Source organism: Miscanthus floridulus, chromosome 10 (genome assembly GCF_019320115.1).
Source record: "Miscanthus floridulus cultivar M001 chromosome 10, ASM1932011v1, whole genome shotgun sequence".
Classification (NCBI taxonomy): domain Eukaryota; kingdom Viridiplantae; phylum Streptophyta; class Magnoliopsida; order Poales; family Poaceae; genus Miscanthus; species Miscanthus floridulus.
In genome coordinates, this window is record NC_089589.1 from 132,989,122 (window position 1) to 133,014,011 (window position 24,890).

Here is a 24,890-nt window from a genome sequence, read left to right on the forward strand (position 1 = left end):
GGACGATTTCGTCTTGAAAAAGGACCAAAGGAGGGAAGTACTTGAATGGATCAAGACGCTAATGTTCCCTGATGGGTATGCAGCTAATCTAAAGAGGGGAGTGAACTTAGGCACTCTGCGAGTAAACGGGATGAAGAGTCATGACTACCACATATGGATTGAGCGGCTTCTTCCGGCGATGGTTCGAGGCTATGTCTCGGAGCATGTCTGGCAAGTGCTGGTAGAGTTGAGCTACTTATTCCGCCAGCTTTGTGCCAAGGAGCTCTCTCGGACCATCATTGATGACTTAGAAAAAACGGCACCCGTATTGCTCTGTAAGTTGGAGAAGATCTTTCCACCCGGCTTCTTCTTGCCAATGCAGCATTTGATTGTGCACCTCCCGTATGAGGCACGGATGGGGGGGGCGTGCAAAACCATTGGTGCTATCCAATCGAGAGATGTCTGAAGACTCTTCACAAAAAATGTAGAAATAAAGCCAAAATTGAGGCTTCTATTGCGGAGGCATACATTCTAGAGGAGGTGTCGAACTTCACAGAGAAATACTACACTAAGAAACTTCCTAGCGTTTATAATCCACCCCCTCGTTACAATGCTGGCGAAAATGAATCGAACCTCAGCCTTTTCCAAGGGCAACTCGGAAGCGCAAGTGCATCAACCGCTAAGCAATTGAAAAATGAAGAGTGGCGCAGTATCATGCTATATGTGTTGACCAACCTTGTCGAGGTGCAGCCGTTCATTGGGTAAGTTCTGAACAAACTTGTTTCATTTCGCCGTATGTCCTTGTTTCTTCGTCCAACCCCCTTGTTTCTCGTTGGTACAGGGAATTTCTTCGTCAATCCTAGCATGGATCAAGGCAACCTACCCCGCAAGAAAATGATACCCTTCTTTCACGGGGTGCGGGACCAGGGAGCCCCGATTTCATTTGTTGGTTCAAATAGAAAGCCCAAACTGATGCGTCTATAAGTGACGAGCTAAGACAGGTTGCAAACGGCTGTGCCATTAGGGTCAAGTCATTTACCGGTTATGACGTGAATGGATATCGTTTTCACACAGCAAGCTACGAGCAGAGTCAGACCAATAAAAAAACCACAAACAATGGAGTTGTTACGCCCGGCACTGATGGACTCGACTATTATAGAAGAATTAAAGAAATCTATGAACTATCATTCTATGGTTCCAAACCTCTTACTCCTGTCATATTCAAATGCCACTAGTTTCATCCTGGAGTAACGAGACGGACCCCTAAGCTTGGGCTAGTCGAGATTCGATAGGATTCCATCTATCCAGGAAAAGATGTCTACATTGTGGCTCAACAGGCCGTCTAGGTTTATTATACGTCATACGTGTGCAAAGACACCGAGCATCTTAAGGGTTGGTCTATTGTGCACAAGGTATCACCACACGGTAAACTACCTGTCCCGAACGATGAAGATTACAACTTCAACCCAAACACATATGATGGAGAGTTCTATCAAGAAGAGGGACTACAAGAAAGGTTTGACATAGACTTAACCGAAGAGATAGGAATGGAAGTAGACAATGAAAGGGATGATGACGAGGACGCTGGAGACAAGGTGCGAAATCTGAAGGACAAACAAATGCTTGAGCGATTACGTTTAGGCAATGACAATGAAGACAACATTCCTCCTTCGGATAGTGTTGATGAGTTGGACAATGTTGATAGTGATGACGAGACCTATGATCCAGCTAATCTCAATCATGAAGATTATTTCTAATACATGTAATACTATGTTTTTTGTAATTATGTTTTGTTCATTTTTGCAAATATTTCTAATATATGTACTACTATGTTTTTTTGTAATTATGTTTTGTTCATTTTTGCACCTATTTCAAATTACGTCTTGTTTTTCTTTTTTGTTGCAGGTGATTGAACAAAGATGGCGGGCGACCGTCATAGGCCCGTGAACTCGATTTACCAAAGACCACGCCGGTTGCAGGAGGAGGCGGAGGGGGTGGAGGAGGGATCGAACAGGAGGAGGAGGAGGAGGACTGCCAGACGTAGGAGGGGGCCGTCTCCTCCCACGCTGCGTGAGGAGCCGAAGGAGGAGGTGGCGCCCGTGGATGAGTCGGATGATGAGTTGGTTCGACAGACGGACGACGAGGAGGCGCCGCACGAGGACGACAAGTTGGAGGCGGCAGGCATGGGTTCCGCTTCCTCCGACTCCTCTTCGAGTGTCTACTTGCAAGGTCCCACGAGCCTCCCACATGTTCCGCTTCCTCACCAACGCCCAGTGATTCGCCCCGAAGGACAAAAGTAAGTAACTTTATATGTTATCACCACTACTTTATATGATATGATGAAAAAAATAATAATTTTTCTTAATCACTTTTGCAGGAACTGGGTGGTTGTGTCGGGTGGTAGCGCACGGCTAGTCAACGGCATCTTGGGTCTTCTGTGCAGGCAACACTTCCCCGGCATTGTCACGTACGCATCGAAGACGGAGCCGGCCTACTTGTTTGACCACTGCGCCGTTGCCACAGATGCAAAGTACCCCAACAAGGCGGCGCGGTTGAAGGCAGGGCTTTGGGTAAGTCTCCCTCGCACAACATTGCTCAATACGTCACATTCATTGGACTTTTCTTGAAATAATGAATGGATACATCGTTTTTGTATGCAGACTTATTACAGATGCGAGGAGGGATTTGAGGCCAGGGCGGAGCAGGCGACTACCAAAGCCTATAAAAAACTCATCTTCGACATGCATCACGAGGTGCGCATCCAGGCCATCGTAACCTACTATGGGTCGAAGCTTGGAGAGAGGAAAACCAAGAAAGACGCAAGAGAGATGCAGCTGACCCGGGAGCAGTATCTTGAGGTAAATGAAGAACATCAATATTGATTTGTTTTGAGATTAAGTTGGTTTAATTTGATCTTCTTATGTGTCCAATACTTGATGACGTGTAGATGATTCCCTGGTGGTGCCAAGCGTATCCCGAGTGCTGGGTGATGATGTTGGAGAGGTGGTTCATGGAGGAGTACCTCAAGATGCACAGGGATGCCCGGGATCGTCGTTTGCAGATGCAAGGTCCAGCACACCATCAAGGCAGCCACAGCCTCGCCGAATACAAACAAGCATGGGTACGCGAATTCATTTATCTATTGTGACACTCAGTTCTGCCTGATTTCTAATCATCGTGTTATCTTTCTCGCAGTCGGCGTCACATAGTGGCCAGGCTTGCTCGGACTTCAAGGCATGGTGTATGGCCCACAAGGGCAAGGCGACGTCCGACATCTCCTTCAACCTGGAGGACCCACCTGAGGCATACACGAACCCGAGCGTCTACTTCCGCATCAGTGAGTACACTGAGGTGGCGAGGTCGCTCCATGGGTTAGACCACGATTCGAGCACCCAGGACTTCGATGGAGAGGCCGTCATGAGGGCAGGGCAAGGCAAGAAGCATGGGCGGTTCTGGCTTGGCGACGGCGTCATCAACACGGCCTCTACTCCCTCTCTCTCCTAGATCCGAGCACGGAGCACGAGTGAGAGCCCAGCCATTCGCACACGGTCGATCGCTGCACAGCACCGAGTCGACGCACTCGAGGTTATTCCTGTTTTACTCGTCATACATTGATCTTTACACACCTTAATTAGCTTTGCATTACTGAAACATTGGAGTAAAATATTGCAGGCCTGGCTGGAACAAGAAATGAGGCAACGTCAGGAGCTGAAGGTCGGGCACTAGAGGATGGCGGCCTAGCTGGAGGCCGAGCGGGCCGATCGGGAGACCGAGCGGTAGGCCCAGGCACAGAGGCTGACGGACATTACGGAGTTCCTACAAGGGCTTGGGCAACGTGTGGGCTTCTCTCTGCCAGCTGGGCTATTGGTTCCACCTCTGCCTCCACGTCTTGTAGCTCCAGCTACTCCTGTGAGTATGAAAGTTTTTTACTTTCGCTTGTGCTTTGCTTGTATGGCCTCTACCTTCCTAGATTAGCTATTCAAATAATCTTGTCTCACATGCAATCTTTTCTTCTTTGTGCAGTCTCCATCTGACGGTAGTTCGAATAATCCACCTCATACACCTCCGAATGATGGAACTGGGCCTTCACCACAGTCGCAGTGGCCGAGATGAGTGCACATTGTATTTTTTCATTTGTTGTTCACTTGGTGATGGACTTGTGATATACTTGTGATGCACTTGTGGACTTTGATAGACTTGTGGATTTATTTGGATGGACTTGAGCACTTATTATTATATATGTGATATATATTGTGATGGATGTGATATGTGCGGATGGATGTGTGGATGGATGAGATATATTGATTGTATGAATTTATTTGTCATGATGAAATATAAAAAAAATAAAAAATTGCCGTTTTGGGTCACTTTGCCGAGGCAACGGACCCCGTTGCCGAGTGCCATGGTCACAGCACTCGGCAAAGCTAGAAAAATGGGCGTTCGGAAAACTATTTTTCCAGCTTTGCCGAGTGCCATGATCATGTCACTCGGCAAAGAATTAAAAAAATTCAAACTTTGCCGAGTGCCGGCCAGAGGACACTCGGCAAAGATTTTTTTTTAAAAAAAAATCAAACTTTGCCGAGTGCTGTCCAGAGGGCACTCGGGAAAGAATTTTTTTTAAAAAAAATTCAAACTTTGCCGAGTGCTGGCCAGAGGGCACTCGGGAAAGAATTTTTTTTTTAAATTTCAAACTTTGCCGAGTGCCGGCAATAGGGCACTCGGCAAAGAATTTTTTTAAAAAAAATTCAAACTTTGCCGAGCGCCGGCCAGGGGCACTCGGCAAAGAAATTTTTTTAAAAAAATAAAAAAAATCTTTGCCGAGTGCCTGCAGGGTTGGCACTCGGCAAAGCCACCGTCAACGGGGTCGGCGCCGTGACGGTCGCTTTTCTTTGCCGAGTGCCCCCGGGGCTCTCGGCAAAGCCTTTGCCGAGTGCCCGATAAAAAACATTTGACAAAGAGGGCTTTGCCGATCAATTTTTTGCCATGTGTTCTTTGCCGAGTGCCGCACTCGGCAAAGGCTTTGCCGAGTGCCGCACTCGGCAAAGGCTTTGCCGAGTGCAATTTGGTCTCAGACACTCAGCAAAAACCTGAATCCAGTAGTGCTTGAAGTTGCTCTTAACTCCGTTTTCAATTGCTTTTAGTCAGCTTGTTATATAGTGAGAAAAAGTCGAAGCGTGACCAAACGCAAAACTATGGCAGACTTAGTGCGTTTAGTTCCTAAAAAGATTCCCAAAAAGTGCTACAGTAACAATCATATCAAATCTTACGATACGTGCATGGAGCATTAAATGTAGACGAAAAAAACCTAATTGCACAGTTTGGTTGAAAATTGCGAGACGAACATTTTGAGTCTAATTAGTCCATGATTGAACACTAATTGCAAAATAAAAACAAAAGTGCCAAAGTAGCCAAATTCTCAAAATTTGCGAACTAAACACAGCCTTATTCCCCAAACGGTTTGTCTTCCAATAACTAGAAATTTGAGAGGCCCATGTTGGGAGCATTTCCGTTTTTTTCTCTCGTCCCCCTTTCTACGCCTGCCTATCTCATCCGCACCAGGCTCGCTGCCTTTGCCTGTCCCACCCATGCTGCCCTCCATCCGCACTGTCCTCCTATTATTATAAGCATACAAGGAATGAGGTGGCGTCCGCATCAACTTACTCCATTCTACGAACCAAACAAAAATAGAGTAGGGTGATAATCGACTGCCTCATTCCACAAACCTGCGTTGTGTAATTCGCAAAAAAATATCTCCATTGAGAAGTAGTTGCAGTAAATTGTTAGACCGCAGAAAAAATATATGTTATGGGAGGGACGGGATTAGACAACGCGTGGTCCTTATATATTTAATTTATGCATGACTTTGAACGCATGCATGTAGTGCATTTACTACACGGTCACGACGTACGTACGTATGTACGTTACGTATATGAGGTTTGTCGTCCTAGCTACTGCTAGCTCACTCACAGATCGGAGACTACTACAGCTTGGCTTGGGATGCATGCATGGACGACCGGCCGGCGCCGGATCATATTCATTCATATCAGCAGTGCATGTAGCAGTAAAAACTTACGGAGGAAGTGTGTACTACATATATATATATGTATATGTATAAGTGTTGCTAGCTACAACACGTGAGCTGGCGTTGTAAATAAATTAGGTATACGTGTATGCATGCATACATGTTGTCATGCAGTTGTGCTACTAGTATGGTACGTACGTGATTCGTGAAGGCCCCAGCTGTGTACGTGCCTGCCTGCCTGCCTTTAATTTATTCCGGGCATGCAGGCATTCTGACTGCAGCCGCCTCGAAAGGAAGTAACAGAGGAACATGCATCATACGGAGTACTATCCCGCAGTGCGTACGGAGTACGTACCAAAGTACTCCCTGCCATGGCAGGCAGTCAGGACGACCCCAGTCAATCCGGCCCTGTGCTGTGTCACTCATCATCAGTGTCACTGATCATACATTCAAATGCAATGGATGGTTCGGCGGCCGGCTAGCTACCTGCAGTGCTGGTCCCGTGATTTCGAGGGCCTATAGCGAGACCAAGAACAGAGCCCCATGTATATTAAATAAACATTAGAAAAATAATCATTGGAAAAGCTACTTATACTTCCAAAAGCACTATCCATATATACTAAAGACTAAGTTTTTTCCTAAAATTTGAAGATGCAAAGTCATTGAAGATATGATGATATAGAATTATAGGTACTAATCTTATGCAACAATCTTTTCCTAATATGTAACTGCTTCATTGCAATCATTTTCATCCTTGTCTTCCTTCCTATAAGACCTGACCAATATATTAGCAATTAGTAGTTGAAAACTAGAACAAAGGTCTATCTCTTCAAACTTGAGCCCATCAAACGATCGATCAATGTCATCATGTCGATCACCAGATCTACCACTTCTCTAGCTCCCCATTCAGGAAAGCTATCTTAATGCCCATCTCATGAACGTCGAGCTGCACATCTGACGGGGCTTACCATCAACTTCCACACAAGCACCTATGTGCCATCAATGACTAGCTAGACACCACGAGGTCTCTAGCAGCCACCTTGGGGGGGGGGGGGGGGGGGGGGGGGGGGGTGAGGTGTCCCACTTCCCACAAACTTACCTCGCCCCCCTCCTCTCACCAACTCCAAGCTCTGTGCTCGTGTGCTTCATGAGCTCGCCATCCTCATCGAGCATTGTATCCTCTCCTAGCTCATCATACTTCTCACTAGAGGTACCTGCCTCATCCTGACTAATGCGATCATATCCATGAAGCCTATCTACTCCATGGTAGTCTTTTGGATTCCAAAATCAAAGGTGGAGCACATGGACAAGACATGTTGTGACATGCTCTGGATTCTAGAAAGGAGCGCCTCAATGCTCTGGCAACGACTTCTATCTCGACTAGCTATGGACCGTCAGAGCGATAATCTTGGGTTGATAAAACAACAATAATGTTAGGCTAGCACAAATATGTCGCTAGCCAATAAGATTGGTCCCATGGCAGTGGCAAGCTGGCCGTGAAATTTTAAATTGAGATCGTACAAATTTAGTACTTCTACTCGTGTTCGTTGAGCACTAAGACTCAAATTTTAAAACAAGTGAGAACTACTACCGATGTTTGAAAGGGGGATGTTATCTCGATGAGCACGGGCCGGGGACTGGGTCTTCTGATCTTATCCATTGAACCGTATGTAGTTTAGTCCACTAGTCCTTTGTCTAGCTCCATATTGGCCTTTTCGAGGCAGCCTAGATAGCAATGCAGAGGCCTGAAATGTTGTATTATTTTTTCCCGACGGGGGACCTCAGTGGACACCTAACAGGTTTTTCACCATTTAAATTATATTTTAAAGCTAATCCTGTCCAATTCTGTAACACACTGTGTTTTTAGCAACATTTAAATGTCACAAAAATTTAATTTTTAAATTTTATATGAAGTTTGGTTTGCAATTTGGGCCCACTAGATTTTTTATAAAAATTTAAATAAATAAAACCGTATTGATATGTTTCAGTACATGCACTACAAAACAAGCATTGATACGTCGCAGGAAAGATGCGTCTCTGAACCTATTATGCATGGCTTAGTACATGCACTACAAAACACTGTCCTAAAATCCTAGCTTTTCTATCCATTGGCTCTCTTCGTTCTCTCCTACATGGATAGCCATCATTTGATCCTGCTAGCACACCCTTGCTGTGGTGCTCCACCCTCCTGATGACCGCCCTCGGCCAATCGCATCTCGTGTTGCCTACAACTCGCAAGGGCGTGGGCGTCGACGCACCGCTCGCCGCCTTGGCTTTGCCCACGGTGGCCATGGGTAGCTAGGTCCGCTAAGTGGTGGTAAGCCCCGCCCAATCATCTTCCCCAAAACCCAAATCTAGAAGTGAGACAAGAGGAAGGCCGTAATGAGAGAGCGGCAAAAACGGCAGGCCGACCTTGGTGGCGCCGGCGTGTTTCGATTCTGCTCCTGCCCTCCCCAGTACCTGCGTCGTCCTGCTCCTGCCTTCCACTCTGCATCTCACGCTCGCAAGTATGCACGGTTGCGTCCCTCTCTCTAACCCAACCTCGTGCGCGTGCGTGTTCTGTTCTTTTCGACAGAGCTTGGTGTGCATTAGCTTGGGCGTCCTCCTACCTGCGTGTTTTGATACGGGTGTGGGTATAGATGTACAAAGGCCCACGAATCGGCTGTCGGGCCCGTGGTAGACCAGCCCAAAGATAGGGCCATACCTGGGCCCCGATCTAGGCACTCCGCGGCAGCACGTACGACTTGGGCCGCTACACTATTTAATTCAACGAGGGAGGGCCACCGCATCCCCGTCCGACGAGTGCAGGGTGCAACCGCGTCTCCGCATCGGACGCTAGAAAGGGTGCCGTGCGACCCCATCCTGTCTGACATGGGCCCACCCTGTCAGAAGCTCGGAGAAGAGGCGTGACCATGTCCCTGTCCGACGCCGCTTGGCACGTTCCCAGCTGACGCTCGGCCCTAGCTAGGGAAAAAGATTGGGAGAGGACCATCCCTACACGGACGTGGTGCGGACTGTTTGGCTGATACGTAGGCCATCGTATCATTTTAATCGCAATTTTGTTGAGGACCATGCCTACCGGATTGCCCCCAACATCGTGGCAGCCCCGGAAGGCGCACGGAGAGGTGCAGCGAGGCCCCTTGGCCCTTGTCTTGGCAGCATGGCAGCACTGGGGCTCACCGGGCTGACAGTCCGTCCCGACAGGGCCCAAGGCTTAAAGGGCCGTGTAAAAGAAAACATCCTCCTAGCTATTTCAGTGGTTGGAGGGGATGTTGTTCAACGGTAATCCATAAAGTCTTGCTTTGTTCCTTCCGTGTAAAAGAAAACATCCTCCTAGGGATCACTGCTTTGTTACTTATGCTTGAATTGTTGCCTTTTGAGAACCCAAGTTTCAAATATTACTCTAAAGTATCACAAAGCTTTTGCCTTTGTTATTATTATTTTCGGCAAAGATTTTGCGGACCCTTAAAAAAAACCTTTGGCCGATCCAGCTGTGCAAAGAGCCAGGAGGGAGGATTAATGGTTGAAATTAAGATGCGCGTACCCTGATCATCTACTAATTTTTCTCTTCTGCGTTGGCCCTGATGATTTACTACTCTATAAGGAAGCGACTGGCTGCAGGCAATATAATGAAACCGAAAACGAGATTCCCGTCCACAGAAACTAGCACTAATGAATTGAGGAGCATATATATATAGTTCCTCTAAAAAATACTGGAGCACGTAGGTCTGGCTGAGGAAGAGTTGATTTGGAACGAGATGAGCCGGGCCCCAGAAATGGTACATCAGGCATGCATGGACATTTCACCAGATAATTGTTCCAAAGTAGAACCAAAGTGGACGCACATGTGAACCGAATCAAACCATTAGTTGTATGTGCAATTTAATTACAATGCAATTGGATTTGGTTCACTGAAGATCAGGAAGGTGGCGTCTATCTAATATGCCAAATAGACAAAACTAACAAGTATCATTTCTCGGCTCACTTCCGGAGCGACTTGATCAAATGGAGATTGTGACTTAAGGCTGTTATAATTAGACGGGGAGTAGGTGGGTATATGGTTATTGTAGCTAGCCATATCTCCCAGCTGTCATGGTGCACGCACACCCAACATCTTATATCAAAATAGGGCACTTGCTAACCAATACTTGGACCCTAGTACCATAACCAGCCCACCGGACGGGGGTGGGCTGAGCAGATCGGTAGAAGGAGGATCTAATCCGGCGTATCCAAAATATAACAAAAGTTCACCCACTTGTGCATAAAAGAAGTTTGCCCACTTGTGCACGGAATCAAACCATTAATTTCATATGCAATTTAATTACGATGCAATTTGATTGGGGCTCATTGAATATGTGGAAGGTGGCGTTTAGGCCGGTCTCAGTGGAAGTTTCATGTGACTTTCATATATATTTAATAGACTACCACATAGGTATTTTTTATGACATGTCAGTGTTTTTAAGAAGAGGGAGAAGAAGTGAGTTTTATCTAGAAGAAACACTCTTGGCACGATATTACCAACTCTGAGATTAAATGTCTATGCAACATTGCAACTATGCAACCATAGAATGAAACTTTCCATTCAGAGTGAGTGCTTCATCCATGTTTAATGTTATTCTATATGACATGACAGTCTTACAAACAACCCCATGAAACTCCTTACTGAGACTGACAAATGCAAAATAGCCAAAACTAACAAGTATCATTTCTCGGCTCATCTCCCAAACAACTTGATCAAATGAAGATTGTGACATACACTACTACAGGAAATTTGTGGAGGCGGGGGTTTTGGGTTAACCAAGGCGGGCAACAACCACTACTACACAAAATGATTTTACAAGACGGTGCCCTTTTATTAACGGAGGCGGTTACAAAATCCAACCGCCTCGATTAATGCCTATGATTAACGGAGGCGGGCATCCAAAAATATATTTACGGAGGCGGTCGTCTTAAGGCAAACACCTCCAAAAATGATCTATTTTTGGAGGCGGTCGTCTTAAGATACCCGCCTCCGTAAATCTATTTTTGGAGGCAGGCACGCTATAAGGGCCGCCTCCGAAAAGGCCGAGGCCCAACAGCCCAGCGTGGCCCGATTTCCGTCTTCAAGTATAAATAGAAAGACTTTAGGGTTTCTTCACTCCTTTCTGTCTCACCGCCTCCCTCCCACTGAGCCGGCGCTGTGGCCTCGCGAGACCGAGCCGCGCCTCCCTCTCCCTCTCCCTCTCCGAGAAGCTCGCCTCCCTCTCCCTCTCCACTCCACCCTCCCTCTCCACTCTGGCCTCCCACTCCGTCTCCACTCCGGCCTCCCTCTCCCTCTCTCGTGGAGCGCGAGGCAACCCCCACCGGCGTTGGCGGCATGTGGGGCGCGGGGCGGCGGCGGCACGCCTATCCTCCCTCCCTCGTCGCACAACCGGCAGATCCGGTTGGGGCGCGGGCACCCGCTCGCGTGCACCCTGCAACGGCGACGGCGGCGTGGTGGCCCGAGGCGGCCATCAGCTCGCGCATGGATCCTATAGATCCGGCAGGCGTGGATCATTCAATGGCGGCATAGATCCGACCTCAATCCGCTCTTCTCTCCCTCGCTCTCCATCTCTCCTCGCTCCTCTCTCCCTCACTCTCTCTTTCTCCCAGGGCTGAGGATCCAGCGGCGTCATGGAGGTGCATGCTCTGGATCCAGCATGGAGGAGGCCGGCCACGCCCGGATCTGGTGAGGAGGAGGTTGGATGCGCCTGGATCTAGCGACGGCGCAGGTCTGGATCCACAGCGGAGGTCGGCGGGGCCAGATCCAACTACTGGGCTGGGAACGGGCTGCCGACAAGCTCGGGAACAGGCTCGCTGGTGGGCTCGTGGATATTTTTTTAATCAATTAATCGAGGCGGGTATTCTAAAGCACCCGCATCCGTTAATCGATTAACCGAGGCGGGCAAAGAAACCGCCTCCGTAGTTCCTCTATTAACGGTGACCTTTGATTGGAGGCGGTTGCAATGCCCGCCTCCATTAAGATTTCTGTAGTAGTGAACTACTACTGTAAACTTAACCGAAGCGGGCATCACAACCGCCTCGGACCAAAGGTCACGGTAAATCAAATCTTTCCCGAGGTGGTTGAAATGCCCGCCTCGGTAAATCAAATAAAAAAACAGAACAAGGAAAGCCCGTCCACCGAGCCCGGGCCAAGATTTGGGCCTGCTGGGCCCCTGACGCGCCGTCACCACCGCCGCCGTTCTTGCATGGGCCCACCGACGGATTAGGTAATGCAGGCCCACCGGTGGATCAGGAGGAGCGCCGCTGTCGGATCCGGTCACTCCACCACAGGATCCGCAACCAGGAGGAGCACCGCCGCCGGATCCGGCCGCTCTACTGCCGGATCTGCCACTAGGAGCAGCAACGCCACCGGATCCACCACCAGGAGGAGCGCCGCCACTGGATCCGCTACCAGGAGGAGCGCCACCGCCGGATCCAACCGCTCCACCGCCGGATCCGCCACCAGGAGGAGCGCCGCCGCCATATCTGGCCGCTCCACCTCCGGATCCGCCACCAGGAGGAACACCCGCCATCGAAAATGGAGGTATTTTCGGGCCGCCTCCATTAATAGATTTTAGGAGGCGGTTATTTTTCAACCACCTCGGTAAATCGATTTTGCGAGGCGGTTGATTGTGACCGCCTCGGTTAATAAAAATGACTGCCTCGGTTAATGCCTGGTTCAAATGCCCGCCCACCTCTGAGCCTCTTTGCCAAACGCCTCGGTTAAGTTTTATTGTAGTAGTGAACACAACCGCCTCTGTGCAATGGTCTGTGTTAGTGCAGACCTATGGAGGTAATTGCTTTGCCCACCTCAGTTAATCTATTAACTGAGGAGGGCGCCTTAGAACGCCCACCGCGGTTAATAGATAAAAAAATCCATGAGCCGCCGGCAAGCCCGTTCGCAGCCCACTAGCTGGATCTAGGCCCGCCATCGACCTCACACCCAACTGTTATTGTGCACGCACACCCAACTTCTTATATAGGGTGCCTGTTGATGAATACTACATGGACCCTAGTATCCTCACTGAAGCCATAACCGACCCACAGAACAGGGTTGGGCTGAGTTGATCTGTGGAGGGAGGATCTAATCCGGGGTATCTCATAGACTTGGTAGACATGACAAAGATAGATGTGCATGTAAACCGACTAGAAAATCAATTCATAAACCGATAAGACTATGACTCTGTCATTCAGAACACATAAGAAGAGGTAGCGATCTCCTTGATTAGTACTTAGACAAATCTTATCTCTCCTACTCGACATCGACCCTAGCATTCAGCACACATCAATACATACACCCACATACATTGGACATAGGGCATCCGCATGAAGCAGTATAAATCTCTATTTCGCATGTGCTACTCCTTTGATCAACTATGTGGGATACATCATAATATTTGTTTGTGATAAAAAACATTGATAGTTAGCATGAGGATTGTCATGCACATATTCATTTTACATAGATCATATGGGTTTTCTTCACTTGTGGGATCATCAACCTCACTTTAGGTCATAGCATCACTTTAACAAAGATAGACTTCGCTGCCAACTCCTTATATGTGGATTGGTAGTTCTCTTTCTCTTTCCTGCCATTGTTGAGGTTGTGGAAGAAGCAAATGTCCATGGTGCGGTGCAAGACCTTGATGCTATTGTCGAATTAATGGCCTCTGCATGCTCGATGATGAAAGGCTATTGTTGCTTCCCCACACTTCCTTATCAAGTATCAACTCGCCATAGCTATCACTGACCCTGTGGTAGGTATTTATGTCCTTTATGTATTTCTTGGATGTGTCGTCAATGATTTCCATTAGGAAAAAAGGTGAATATGATAGGAACCCTAATTATTTGTTGTTGATCTTATATTGATTGCATTGACTATCACGGGGTATTTATAGGCACATATAAGAAGGAGAGACTTGGAGTACAAGACAAGTTGTACTAGGACAAATCCTATTCTATCTCTTGGATTCCATCATTAACCTAGAGTTTGTTTCCATATCCAAATATCTATAGCCATAAATTTGTTTTCTTCTAACATGCCCATCAGTTGTAGCAGGAGTGAAGTCGATGAATGCAACTGGATTTGAAGTCTTGTGCTTCCACTATATTCTCCGCTTCTCTATCATCAACTGCGTCTTTGATTGATGGACTAACACCTACACTACTGGATTCGGGCACTTTGCCGAGTGCCTAATGCACTCGGCAAAGGCTACTTTGCCCTCAGCAAAGCCTTTGCCGAGTGCAGCACTCGGCAAAGAGCCTCCGGTAAAAAATCCGTCGGCAAAGAATTCTTTGCCGAGTGCCTTTTATCAGGCACTCGGCAAAGTCCTTGCCGAGTGCAATCTCGGCACTCGGCAAAGAAAAGTGACCGTCACGGCGCCGGTTCCGTTAGCACATGCTTTGCCGAGTGCCATGTCAGAGGCGCTTGGCAAAGATTTTTTTAATTTTTTTTCAAAATTTCTTTGCCGAGCGCCCTGCCGGGGAGGCACTCGGCAAAGATTTTTTTTATATAATTTCTTTGCTGAGTGCCCTGCCAGGTCGACACTCGGCAAAGATTTTTTTAAAAAAAAATCTTTGCCGAGTGCCCTGGCCCTGGCACTCGGCAAAGCTAGGAATTCTGCAAATGCAGAATTCCCAGTTTTGCCGAGTGCCAGGGTCAGGGCACTCGGCAAAGAGGCTAATTTTTTTTGATTCTATATTCACAAACACAGCATATAAGAGATATATATAACATCTGTGACATCACAAACACAATATAGCATATATATATCACATCCATCTCATCACAAAGGCAATACCACATATATATCACATGTCGACCACACAATATCTCACATACACGACATCACAAGCATAATAGGTCCAATATCCATTGAAACAAGTCGATAGTCAATCACAGTGCATCACATGTCCATCAAGCGGTGAAAAAGAGATACAAACTACAGGTGGGGAGGAAACTGAGTGCCTGGTGAAGGAAAAGTGCCGTCGCCTGCTTACGCCTGAGATGGGTTATTCGAACCCGCCGACGGAGGCTGCATAAAGGACAAGAGATTGCATCTGTTAGAGTGGTCATCTAATGAAAGCACTAGTCAAAGCAATTTGGTTTCATACTCATAGGACTAACTATAACTGGCGGCAGCGGTGGAGCGAACTGCGGCACAGCTACACCGTGCATTTGCCCAAAGTTCTACAGGAACGTTGTAATCTCCGCTAGCTGCTTGGCCTGCCTTTCCCGCTCGGCCCGCTCGGCCTGTCTTTCCCGCTCGGCCTGGTCGGTCCTCACCGCTAGGTCCCGCAGCTCCTGAGCCATCCTCTCATTCTCGGCCTGCAACATTTCAATCGAATGTTTCAGTAATGCAAAGGTAACTAAGTTATTTAAAGATCAATGTACGAAGAGTTAAACGGGACTAACCTGGAGTGCGTCGACCCGCTGCTGTGAAGGGGACGACCGTTGGCGTATGGCCGGGCCTCCGCTCGGGGTCTGTGCTCGGATCTAGGAGAGGGAGGGAATCTCGCTGGGCTCGAGGGTGCCATCTCCAATCCAGTACCGCCCATACGGTCGCAGATATGCAAAGATCTGCATACCTCCAAAGATATCTCTTTCGAACGGGAGACGCCTAACTGGGCTACACCGATCTACGACGACAGACAAGCGGAAAAAGAGGTGATTTATACCTAGGGTGTCGGTGAAGTCAGGCTAGCGGGGCAGTGGCGATTCGACATAGTGGCGAGGCAACGCAGTGCAGGCAGACCCGCGACGCCGACGAAGATGATCGGGGACCTCTGAGTCACCTCCGACAGGTCCTGCTCTGCAAAAGAAGAAACACGACACTATAAGTTCAAAATTTCGGCAGCACCTCCCCAGCACGGGGAGGTTTCCAAAACCTGCAAAAAACAACGACACAAAGGCCGACAATCACAAACGGCACGAAGGCCGATAAGCACAGCGGCACGAAGGCCGACATCACAACGGCACAAAGGCCAACAAGCGGAGAAAGGGTGGATATACCTTGCCCACGCTCGTAGGTGGTTCGGTGATGGTAGGGGCGTCGGTGGGACGGGCACGCGGAGAAGACGGCCGAGGCACCTCCTCCTCCCCTCCACCTCGGCTTCCTCCCCCTCTCCCCCTCTCCCCTTCTCCTCCACCTTCCTCTCCTCCTCCTCCTTCTTCCTTTTTCTTATCTTTTTCCTTCTCCTTCTTCTTCCTTTTCCTTCTCTTTCTTTCTCCTCTTTTTTCTTCCTTCTTCTTCCTTCTCCTCCCTTCTTCTTCTTACTGCTGCTTCCTCCTCCTTCTTCCAAGCCGGCGGCAAGACCAGGGGAGCATGGGGGCGTGTGGGGCCGGCACGTGCAGGGGAGGACGGCCGCGCGCGCCGGCGGTGGCAGCACGCGCGGACGGCGGCGGCGGGCCGCGCTGACGGCGCCAGCGCGCGCCTGGGAGCCACGCGGCCGGGCTGGGGGGTGCTCGGGGGCGGGGGATGCAGGGGGTGGAGGTGGCGCGCGTGTGTGCGAGTTTCGCGTGTGGGCGGCGCGTGCGTGGGCGGGCGGGCGGCGTTGGCGGGTCGGGGATGCGCGGCGGATCGAGGGTGGCGGCGGCGCGTGTGTGTGCAAGCTGCACGGGCGGGCGGTGCTGCCGGGCGGCGCTGGGGCGAGCGGGCGGGGGCGGCGTGGGCGGGCGGGCGGGCGGCGGCGCTGGCGGGCCGGGGATGCGCGGCAGAGCGGTGGCGGCGCTGTGGCGGCGACGGGCGTCGGGACCGAGCGGGCGGGCGGGCGCAAGGGAGAAGATAGGGTTCTCGGGTGTGGGGGGGATTTTGGGCCGGCGGCCCATTTTCTATTGGGCCTTTGCCGAGTGCTCCAGAAAGGGACACTCGCCAAAGAATTTTTTTTTAAATTCTTTGCCGAGTGGCACGTGCCCTGGCACTCGGTAAAGGCTTCTTTGCCGAGTGCCAAGGGTGGCACTAGGCAAATTAATTTTTTTTTTGTTTTTTTGGCCCCATATTTTTTGTGGGGCCTTGCTACAGTAATACATCTCCATTTCAAATTTTGGGACAATTTTGAGTTTTTTACTATATTTCATTAATTATTTTTTTCGTTGAATTTTTTGAATATTCCAAATTTGAACTACAGGTACATGGAATAATCGATTTTGGTCATTCAAAAAATGATATTCATGATATTTAGCGTATGTTGAGGCCGTATCTAAGAACTCACATGAAATTACGAGCATCTTGTTGTCGTAACATGACGAGGTACTTGCGGGGAAAGTGTATTTAAATTATATAAAATCCAAACAAAGTCCAAAAATCACGAAACTTGTCGAGGTGTCTTGTTATCACATGCGGAGGCTGTGGTAAAAAATTGCGAAAGTTTCGAGCAAGTTGTGACGTCGGATGCCTAAAACCCAGACATAGGCATCCGACGTCACAACTTGCTCGAAACTTTCTCAATTTTTTACCACAGCCTCCGCATGTGATAACAAGACACCTCAACAAGTTTCGTGATTTTCGAACTTCGTTTGGATTTTATATAATTTAAATACACTTTCTCCGCAAGTACCTCGTCATGTTACGACAACAATATGCTCGTAATTTCATGTGAGTTCCTGGATACGGCCTCAACATACGCTAAACATCATGAATACCATTTTTTGAATGACCAAATTCCATTATTGCATGTACCTACAGTTCAAATTTGGAATATTCGAAAAAATTCAACGAAACAAAAATAATTAAGGAAATATAGTAAAAAACTCAAAATTGTCCCAAATTTTGAAATGGAGATATAATTACTGTAGCAAGGCCCCACAAAAAAAATGGGACCAGAAAAACAAAAAAAAATAATTTGCCGAGTGCCACCCTTGGCACTCGGCAAAGAAGCCTTTGCCGAGTGCCAGGGCACATGGCACTCGGCAAAGAATTTAAAAAAAAATAAAAAATTCTTTGCCGAGCGCCAAACGGCGGGGCGCTCGGCAAAGGCTGACGGCAGGTGGCCGCCGTCACGCCAGCCACCTTTGCCGACGGCCGGAATTTGCCGAGCACCCGGCACTCGGCAATTTTTTTTTGCCGACGGCCAATCTTTGCCGAGCGCCCGGCACTCGACGGCCAATCTTTGCCGAGTGCCCGGTGGAATGCACTCGGCAAACTATTTTGCACTCGGCAAAGTAGTTCTCTCCGGTAGTGCTAGGAACATGCCTGCTTCACCTTCTGGTGCCGTCGCTTCTCCCTCATCTATTCCCTCATGCAGTCATAGTGGGATTGTCAGAGATGATAGTTGTGACACAAATGCTTTGACTGGAGTTGCTGCATAGGGGTTGTCAATGTCAAAGTAACCGATCATGTAGTGGCTAGGTCGATGTAGCCACTTATATACGAAAGCGCAAAAAGATCACACAATTTGACGGAGCTATAGTTGTAGAAGAGGCATCTTGCAGATGTTGTCTTGCATATGTCAGAGAATGTCATTGCATCTTGCATATGTCAAAGGACGTTAGGTTCACATAGTTGTTGCCATCGTAGATGAAGTGGTCGATGCTATTGTCGATGAAGCGGTCGACGCACTGCCATTTCCAATCATAATATCGTGATTTTCATTATGAATACTAACTAAATGTATATAAGTATTGATAAAGGTATTGAGACATACACTTGATATATATATTTAGGGGAAATTGTGTTCTTACCCTTGTTCAGGAGTCTAATTGTAATTTTACCCCTATTTTTTTGTAACATTGTGATTTTGCCCTCACTTTGATGAAATGAAAGCTCCGTTTGCCCCTGTTTTGGATGACCGTTAAATGCACTTGGAAAAAAATAAATTAAAAAAAATCAAAATATCTAAACACAAAGGCAAAAGACTAAATTGCCCCTTATCTCTTCGTTCTCTCTCTCGCTATTCACTCTTCTCTTCCTGCCGTCCCATTCCCATCTCTCCCTCCCGTCGGCCAGCAACCTTCAGCTCCCATTGCATCTCTCTCCCTCTCCCTCTCGTCGGCCAGCAGCAGGGCACCTGGCGCGTGGGTGCGTGAGCGCACGCGCGGGCGGGCGGCACGGGGCGCCGTTTGGCGAGTACGCGGCACGGGGGCCAGGCGGCAGGCGGCGGCGAGCGCGCAACCCCCCATCCACATACGACTGGGCTGGCCATCGTTGCTACTTCGGCCCCTTCGCCGGCGACGAGCATCACCAGGTACGCCCTCCCCTTGGTCTTCTCTTCCTGCTGTGTGAAACCGTGCGCCCAAGCCCTAACATACTATTCGTATTCGGATCTAGAGGGTACGACACCGTGGTGCTACTGCACTGCCGGTTGCATGACCCGGCGGGTGCGGAGAAGGTTGCATCGGGGAGGAAGAGGGAGAGGAGCAAGAAGACGAGCTGGTGCATGTAGGCAGCTACCAGTTCACTGTGCTGGTCGTCGTCTCCGATAGCTCTTTACTTGCGACAGGCAGTAGTAGTGCTTTGATTGCTTGCTTAGCTAATGATATATGCCTGCAACCTGCCAATGGAGAGAGAGACGAGAGAGATGGCATCCGTGTGCACAATGTGACCAGAGAGGAGAGGGAGGAAGAAGAGACCGGGACGGGATGATTGGAATTGAAAGCAAAGCTTGTTTAGGCAGTCATGAGAGGACGTGTAGTAAATGGTCAAGAAACTAATCCTACAAAAAACCATATCTTTTGGGGCCATCATTCTGAATTCTGATTCTTATTATTGTTTTTGCTGCTATCTTGACTTGGCGACGCGGAGCCATGCACTGCACTGCAACTGCATTGCAATGCACTACATGTATGGCCGTGTGAATCACTGAATTGAGAGTGCACCTGCGCCTGACCGTGGGCACTCTGGCATGCCGCAGCGTGGTTAGGCGACAGGCGCCCCGAGCAGGCAGGCCTCCAGGCGCTACGCCACGCGAGGATAGGAGCAGCGAGCCCGGCGAGATGGATTTATGCGACGTCGGTGAAGAGACTAGGTAAGATTTAGAGCTCATGTGATTTGGTTTTTAGGAAAATTAGTATCAATCTGTAGGAAGAATGAGTTTATGTCTGTAGAGCGATTTAGCTAACTGTGTATTCGGTAATGTGATTTGTAGGCCAAATCACATGGATATGAGCCTTGTTGTTAGAGTTTTGTCATTTTTCAGTTTGCCTGATGGGGGACCAAAATCATGGCAACAGGGTAGAACCTTGCCTACTCAAGTTGTTGACATGCATAGCTTTGACCTACTGTAGCTAGTTAATTTCATAGCTGAGCACTACATGTGGGGTTCAAAACAGTACATAAGTTTGTGGCGTGCATTGGATGAAATTTCTAGAGGACCTTCTATTGAGATTAAAACTGATGAGCAGTTGCTTGAGTGGTTTGAACTCAATAAAGAGAAGGGAAAGGTGTACATTAATGCCCAAATTAATGATTTTGAGGGTCCATTGCAATTTTCACCAACAAAACATAGGTGCCACCCTTTTGTAAGGAATAGAGTGCCCACCAATGAGACACACTGCTGAGAGAGCCACATCCACAAACAAAAAAGAGAGAGCCACCAAAAAAGAGAGAGCCACCAAATCCAAAGCAAAAGGCGCACATCATGATGAGGGTGTAGGAGTTGATGAGGAGGGCATATATTCTGACACTGATTCACTTGTGGCAGCAAGTGATAGCAGCTATGATAGTGACTTGGCTGCATCCTCTGATTCTTGTGATGACCCTGAGTTTAATACGGATGAACCAGTTGTTGTTGATGATGATGAATATGACCCTCCACCCTTCTCATATGATGTTGATAATCCATGTATTGATGTAAATGTGGTGTTTCCAGACGTGGATCAGTGCAAATCTGTAGTTACACATCATGCCATCTTGAATGATCATGCTTTTGATATTGTGAAAAAGGACAAGAGCAGATTTAGAGCCATATGCAAGAGAGCAAATCAGGGTTGCAACTGGAAGTTTTTTGCATCTACAAGTAAAAAGTACATTGGCTGCAAGGTGATTTCAAATTTTTTGTATCATTCAGCATCAAGTAAGAAGTATTAGTGTGCAGCAATTTACTAATAAAATGGTTCTTTTCTTGCTGTTTTTTTTGCAGGTTAAGACTAGTGGTCCAAAGCATACTTGTGGTTCATTCAACAATTGTGGTGAAACAATGGTAGTTTTCAGAGGCAAGCTAAGGGCAATGGACATCATATATGGGAAGTGGAATGATAGCTATAACTTGCTACCAACTTATCAAGCTGAGCTTCTAAAAGTAGTACCTGGCAGCATCGTTGACATAGACACTGAAGAAGATGACAATGGTGATTTGTGTTTCAGTAGGTTCTTTGTTGCTCTTAAACCATGCATTGATGGGTTCTTGCAAGGATGTAGGCCTTACATTGCCATGGATGCCACACACTTGACTGGAAGGGGAAGGGGTCAGTTAGCAGCAACTGTTGCAGTGGATGGTCAAAACTGCTTATTTCCAGTGGCTTATGGTGTGATTGAGACCGAGTCTAAAGAAAGTTGGACTTGGTTTGTGACAAACTTAAAGAAGGCTATTGATACTCCTACAGGCTTGGTCATTAGTACAGATGCGGGCAAAGGACTTGAGGTGGCTGTACATGATGTGTACCCAGGAGTGGAACATAGAGAATGCATGAGGCACTTGTGGAAGAACATGAAGAAGAATGGGTACAGTGGTGAGCTTTATGGTAAGAATATGTGGGCAGCTGCCAAGACCTTCACAAATGACAAGTTCAAGTACTTCATGCGAAACATAGAGGAGAAGGATCCTAGTGCACTATCCTGGTTGGATGACAACCATCCATTTGTGTGGAGTAGAAGCAAATTTGGGGAAGAATGCAAGATAGATTACATCAACAACAACCTCTCTGAAAGCTTTAACAGTTGGGTGTCCAAAACCAAGAATTTTCAAATTGTGGATATGCATGACAAGATAAGACAAATGATCATTGAGAAATTTGTTTTGAGAGCCAAGCTTGCTAGTAAAATGTCAGGCACAATCATTGTAGCTGTGACCAATGCTCTAAATGCTAAAGCCAAGAGTATCAAGGGCCATGAGGTATTGATATGTGGGGCTGGAACAGCTGAAGTAACTGTGAACAGATTCAGGTACGCAATCAACTTAGGACAAAAAACATGTAGTTGTAGGGCTTGGCAAGTAACTGGACAGCCCTGCACCCATGCTTTAGCTTTCATTTCTAAGATTAGTAGAGAGGTACGAATGGATGACTTTGTGCATGAATACTTCTCTGTTGATCGGTTAAAAAAGGCATATGCATGTTCTTTCAATCCAATTACATCCAAGGATAATTGGCCACATGTTGATTTGGGCTATAAAATCAAGAAGCCTAAACTGAGAAGGAAACTAGGAAGACCAAGAAATTCTAGGATCAAGTCCTATGATGAGGCCACCACCAGTAAGAAAAGGAGACCATGTTCTGAATGTAATGAACTAGGCCATATAGCGAAGCATTGCCAAGGAGGTCCAACTGCTAGTCAAAAGAGGAATCGCTCATCTTCTCAAAATGAACCATCTTCACAAACAATGTGAGTCATGCTCATTTGTATTTCAAAAGAGGATTTCGTTAGTGTCTGTTGCCTGCCATATTTAAATGACTACTCAAAAGATCATTACAACTGTAGATTTTTATTCAATTGCAAGTATTTCTTGAATTTAAATCAATAATAGAAGTAGCAACTGAAACCAGCCCAGCTTAAATGTTGATGGTTAGTTGGCCTTGTTTGCATAGCAGTAGAGCCAGCAGTCTCTTCATCCATGTGAATGGGCACAACTGTACTCTTGTTATAGTTGATTTGCTGTCCAGTGGCGTTTGCAAACTGATCGAGCAGTGTGGATCGACCTTGGATGAATCCAGTCTGGTCTAGATCAACAAGCTTCTTGATTTGTGACTACAGCCTTGTACTCAGGTATGATCAGGGCTAGCAATCTAGGCTTTTTTGGCAACAATACCATGTATGATCTGTTCACCCTTTTCAGTTGCACTTCTTCTCTGTGAAAGGCATCCATGAAGCACATGATGCTATTCTTGACCGTTTCCCAGGCTGCAAGATAGAAGCTTAGGCCAAACCCGTCTAGCCCTAGTCCTCAGTTGCCGCTGGACTGCCTTGATACAAGGCCTGGCAGTCAGTTCTCTAAGTGTTGATGGTTTACCTTGTCATATCTTTAGGTTGTTTCTGTGTCATTTGTAACTTGTGCTTGTTTTGATGTTTCAGTGCTTTACAAAGTTTCATAGTAGAGAATTTCTATTACAAAGTTATTATTGTTTGAAAAAAAATGCTTATTTAGTCAACTTGTTTACTGAACCATTTTTCTCCATTCATGTGAAGTGCAAGTGCAAGTGCAAGTGCAAGTGCAAGTGCAAGGGGAAGGGGAAGGGGAAGGGGAAGGGGAAGAGGAAGAGGAAGTGCAAGTGTAGGACCTGGAACAGAAGGAGCAGAAGGGGCTGGAACAGAAGGAAGAGGAAGAGGAAGAGGAAGAGGAAGAGGAAGAGGAGGGAGGTTGGGTGCACTGTTGGGAATAGCTGCATGAATGTGATGTATGACACTGAACATGTAATATCTCACTATTAGCTACCGCTTTTGTTGGACTTGTATGTTGGATGAGGCTTTGTACTATATGGATACTTTTGCTACACTTTCATTTGATGTGATATTATCTATCTATATTTGCATGCTGTGTGGAATCATAGGTAACAAGTTGTGTAATTATGCTGCCAATTTTTTTAGAAAACATGGGTAAAATCACAATGTATTCAGATAAGTAGGGGCAATTTCGCATGGGCAAACTTGTCCTTACTGAGCCCATTTAACACCGTTACTTGCTGTTACCAGAGTAGGGGTATACTTAAGCTTCGTTTTCAAATAACAGGGGTAAAATCACAACGATGACAGAAACAGGGGTAAAATCACAATTGGACGTCAAAATTAGGGCAAGAACGCAATAGCCCCATATATTTATCATACTTATGAGCTGTCATCATGTTTGTCTGACCCCCTTAGTCGAGTTTTTTGGTTCCGCCACTGCCTGTGGGTAGCTCCCAAAGCATGATTATTTAGCCATGTACATAGTAGTCCCTAAAACTGTATAACGTCTCATATTCCTTGTGTCGGAACTGTAAACCTATACCAGCTATCCTTTTGTTGGAACTATAAATTTATACCAGAGCCTGTTTACATCCCATGAACACTAACACACACAAAAATTAGGAGACATGACCTTTTTATTTTCAGAGGCTGGAAGAAATTTTATATGTATCCTCAAATACATGATGATTTATGGAGGCAGACGTTTTATTTACGGAGACACTCAAAAGTTGCTCGTTTCTCAAAATATATTTATAGATACAGTTATTTTATTTACGAAGACACTCAAAAAATGCCCACCTCCAAAAATGAATTTACAGAGGTGGACATCTTAAGATGCTGGTCAGCTTAGGATGCTGTCTCCAAAAATAGCCATTAACTGAGGCGGACATTCTAAGTGTCCGTCTCAAAAAAACGATTTTCAGAGACGGGCATCTTAAGATGTCCATCCCTATAAATAATTTCAACTAAAGTAACTCAGAACTTTTCCATGTGCACTCGAATGAAGACAAATTTTGTATCAAAATTGTATCTCTTGACGCGATCTACAATTTTGTAGTTGAAAAGATTTCTATTTAAAACTATTTAGAGTCCCAAAAAAAGTTTTAAGTTCACGGATTTTGAAATTTTCAAACTACCCAGATTTTGACATGATCTAGCAAAGTCGTAGGTATCAATACATTCTATAGCTTTGTAGTTGAAATGTTTATGACTTGAAGTTGTTTACAGTCCCAAATATGTGTCGTAAGCTTAAAAGTTTTCAAATTCAAAATTAGAAT

General features: G+C 47.0%; 2 protein-coding genes across 2 annotated transcripts; one reads left to right on the forward strand and one right to left on the reverse strand.

The window, feature by feature from the left end:
- Positions 1–16,292: 16,292 nt before the first annotated feature.
- On the reverse strand, positions 16,293–16,847 carry LOC136489682 (vegetative cell wall protein gp1-like). The gene has a single exon (XM_066486250.1). It carries the CDS (start codon positions 16,845–16,847, stop codon positions 16,293–16,295), a length of 555 nt encoding a protein of 184 aa, XP_066342347.1.
- Positions 16,848–20,496: 3,649 nt separating this feature from the next.
- LOC136489683 (uncharacterized) lies at positions 20,497–23,598 on the forward strand. Its single transcript, XM_066486251.1, has 4 exons — positions 20,497–20,994; positions 21,095–22,554; positions 23,242–23,260; positions 23,356–23,598. The coding sequence occupies exons 1-4, from the start codon at positions 20,497–20,499 to the stop codon at positions 23,596–23,598; spliced, it is 2,220 nt and encodes a 739-aa protein (XP_066342348.1).
- The last annotated feature ends 1,292 nt before the right edge of the window (positions 23,599–24,890 follow it).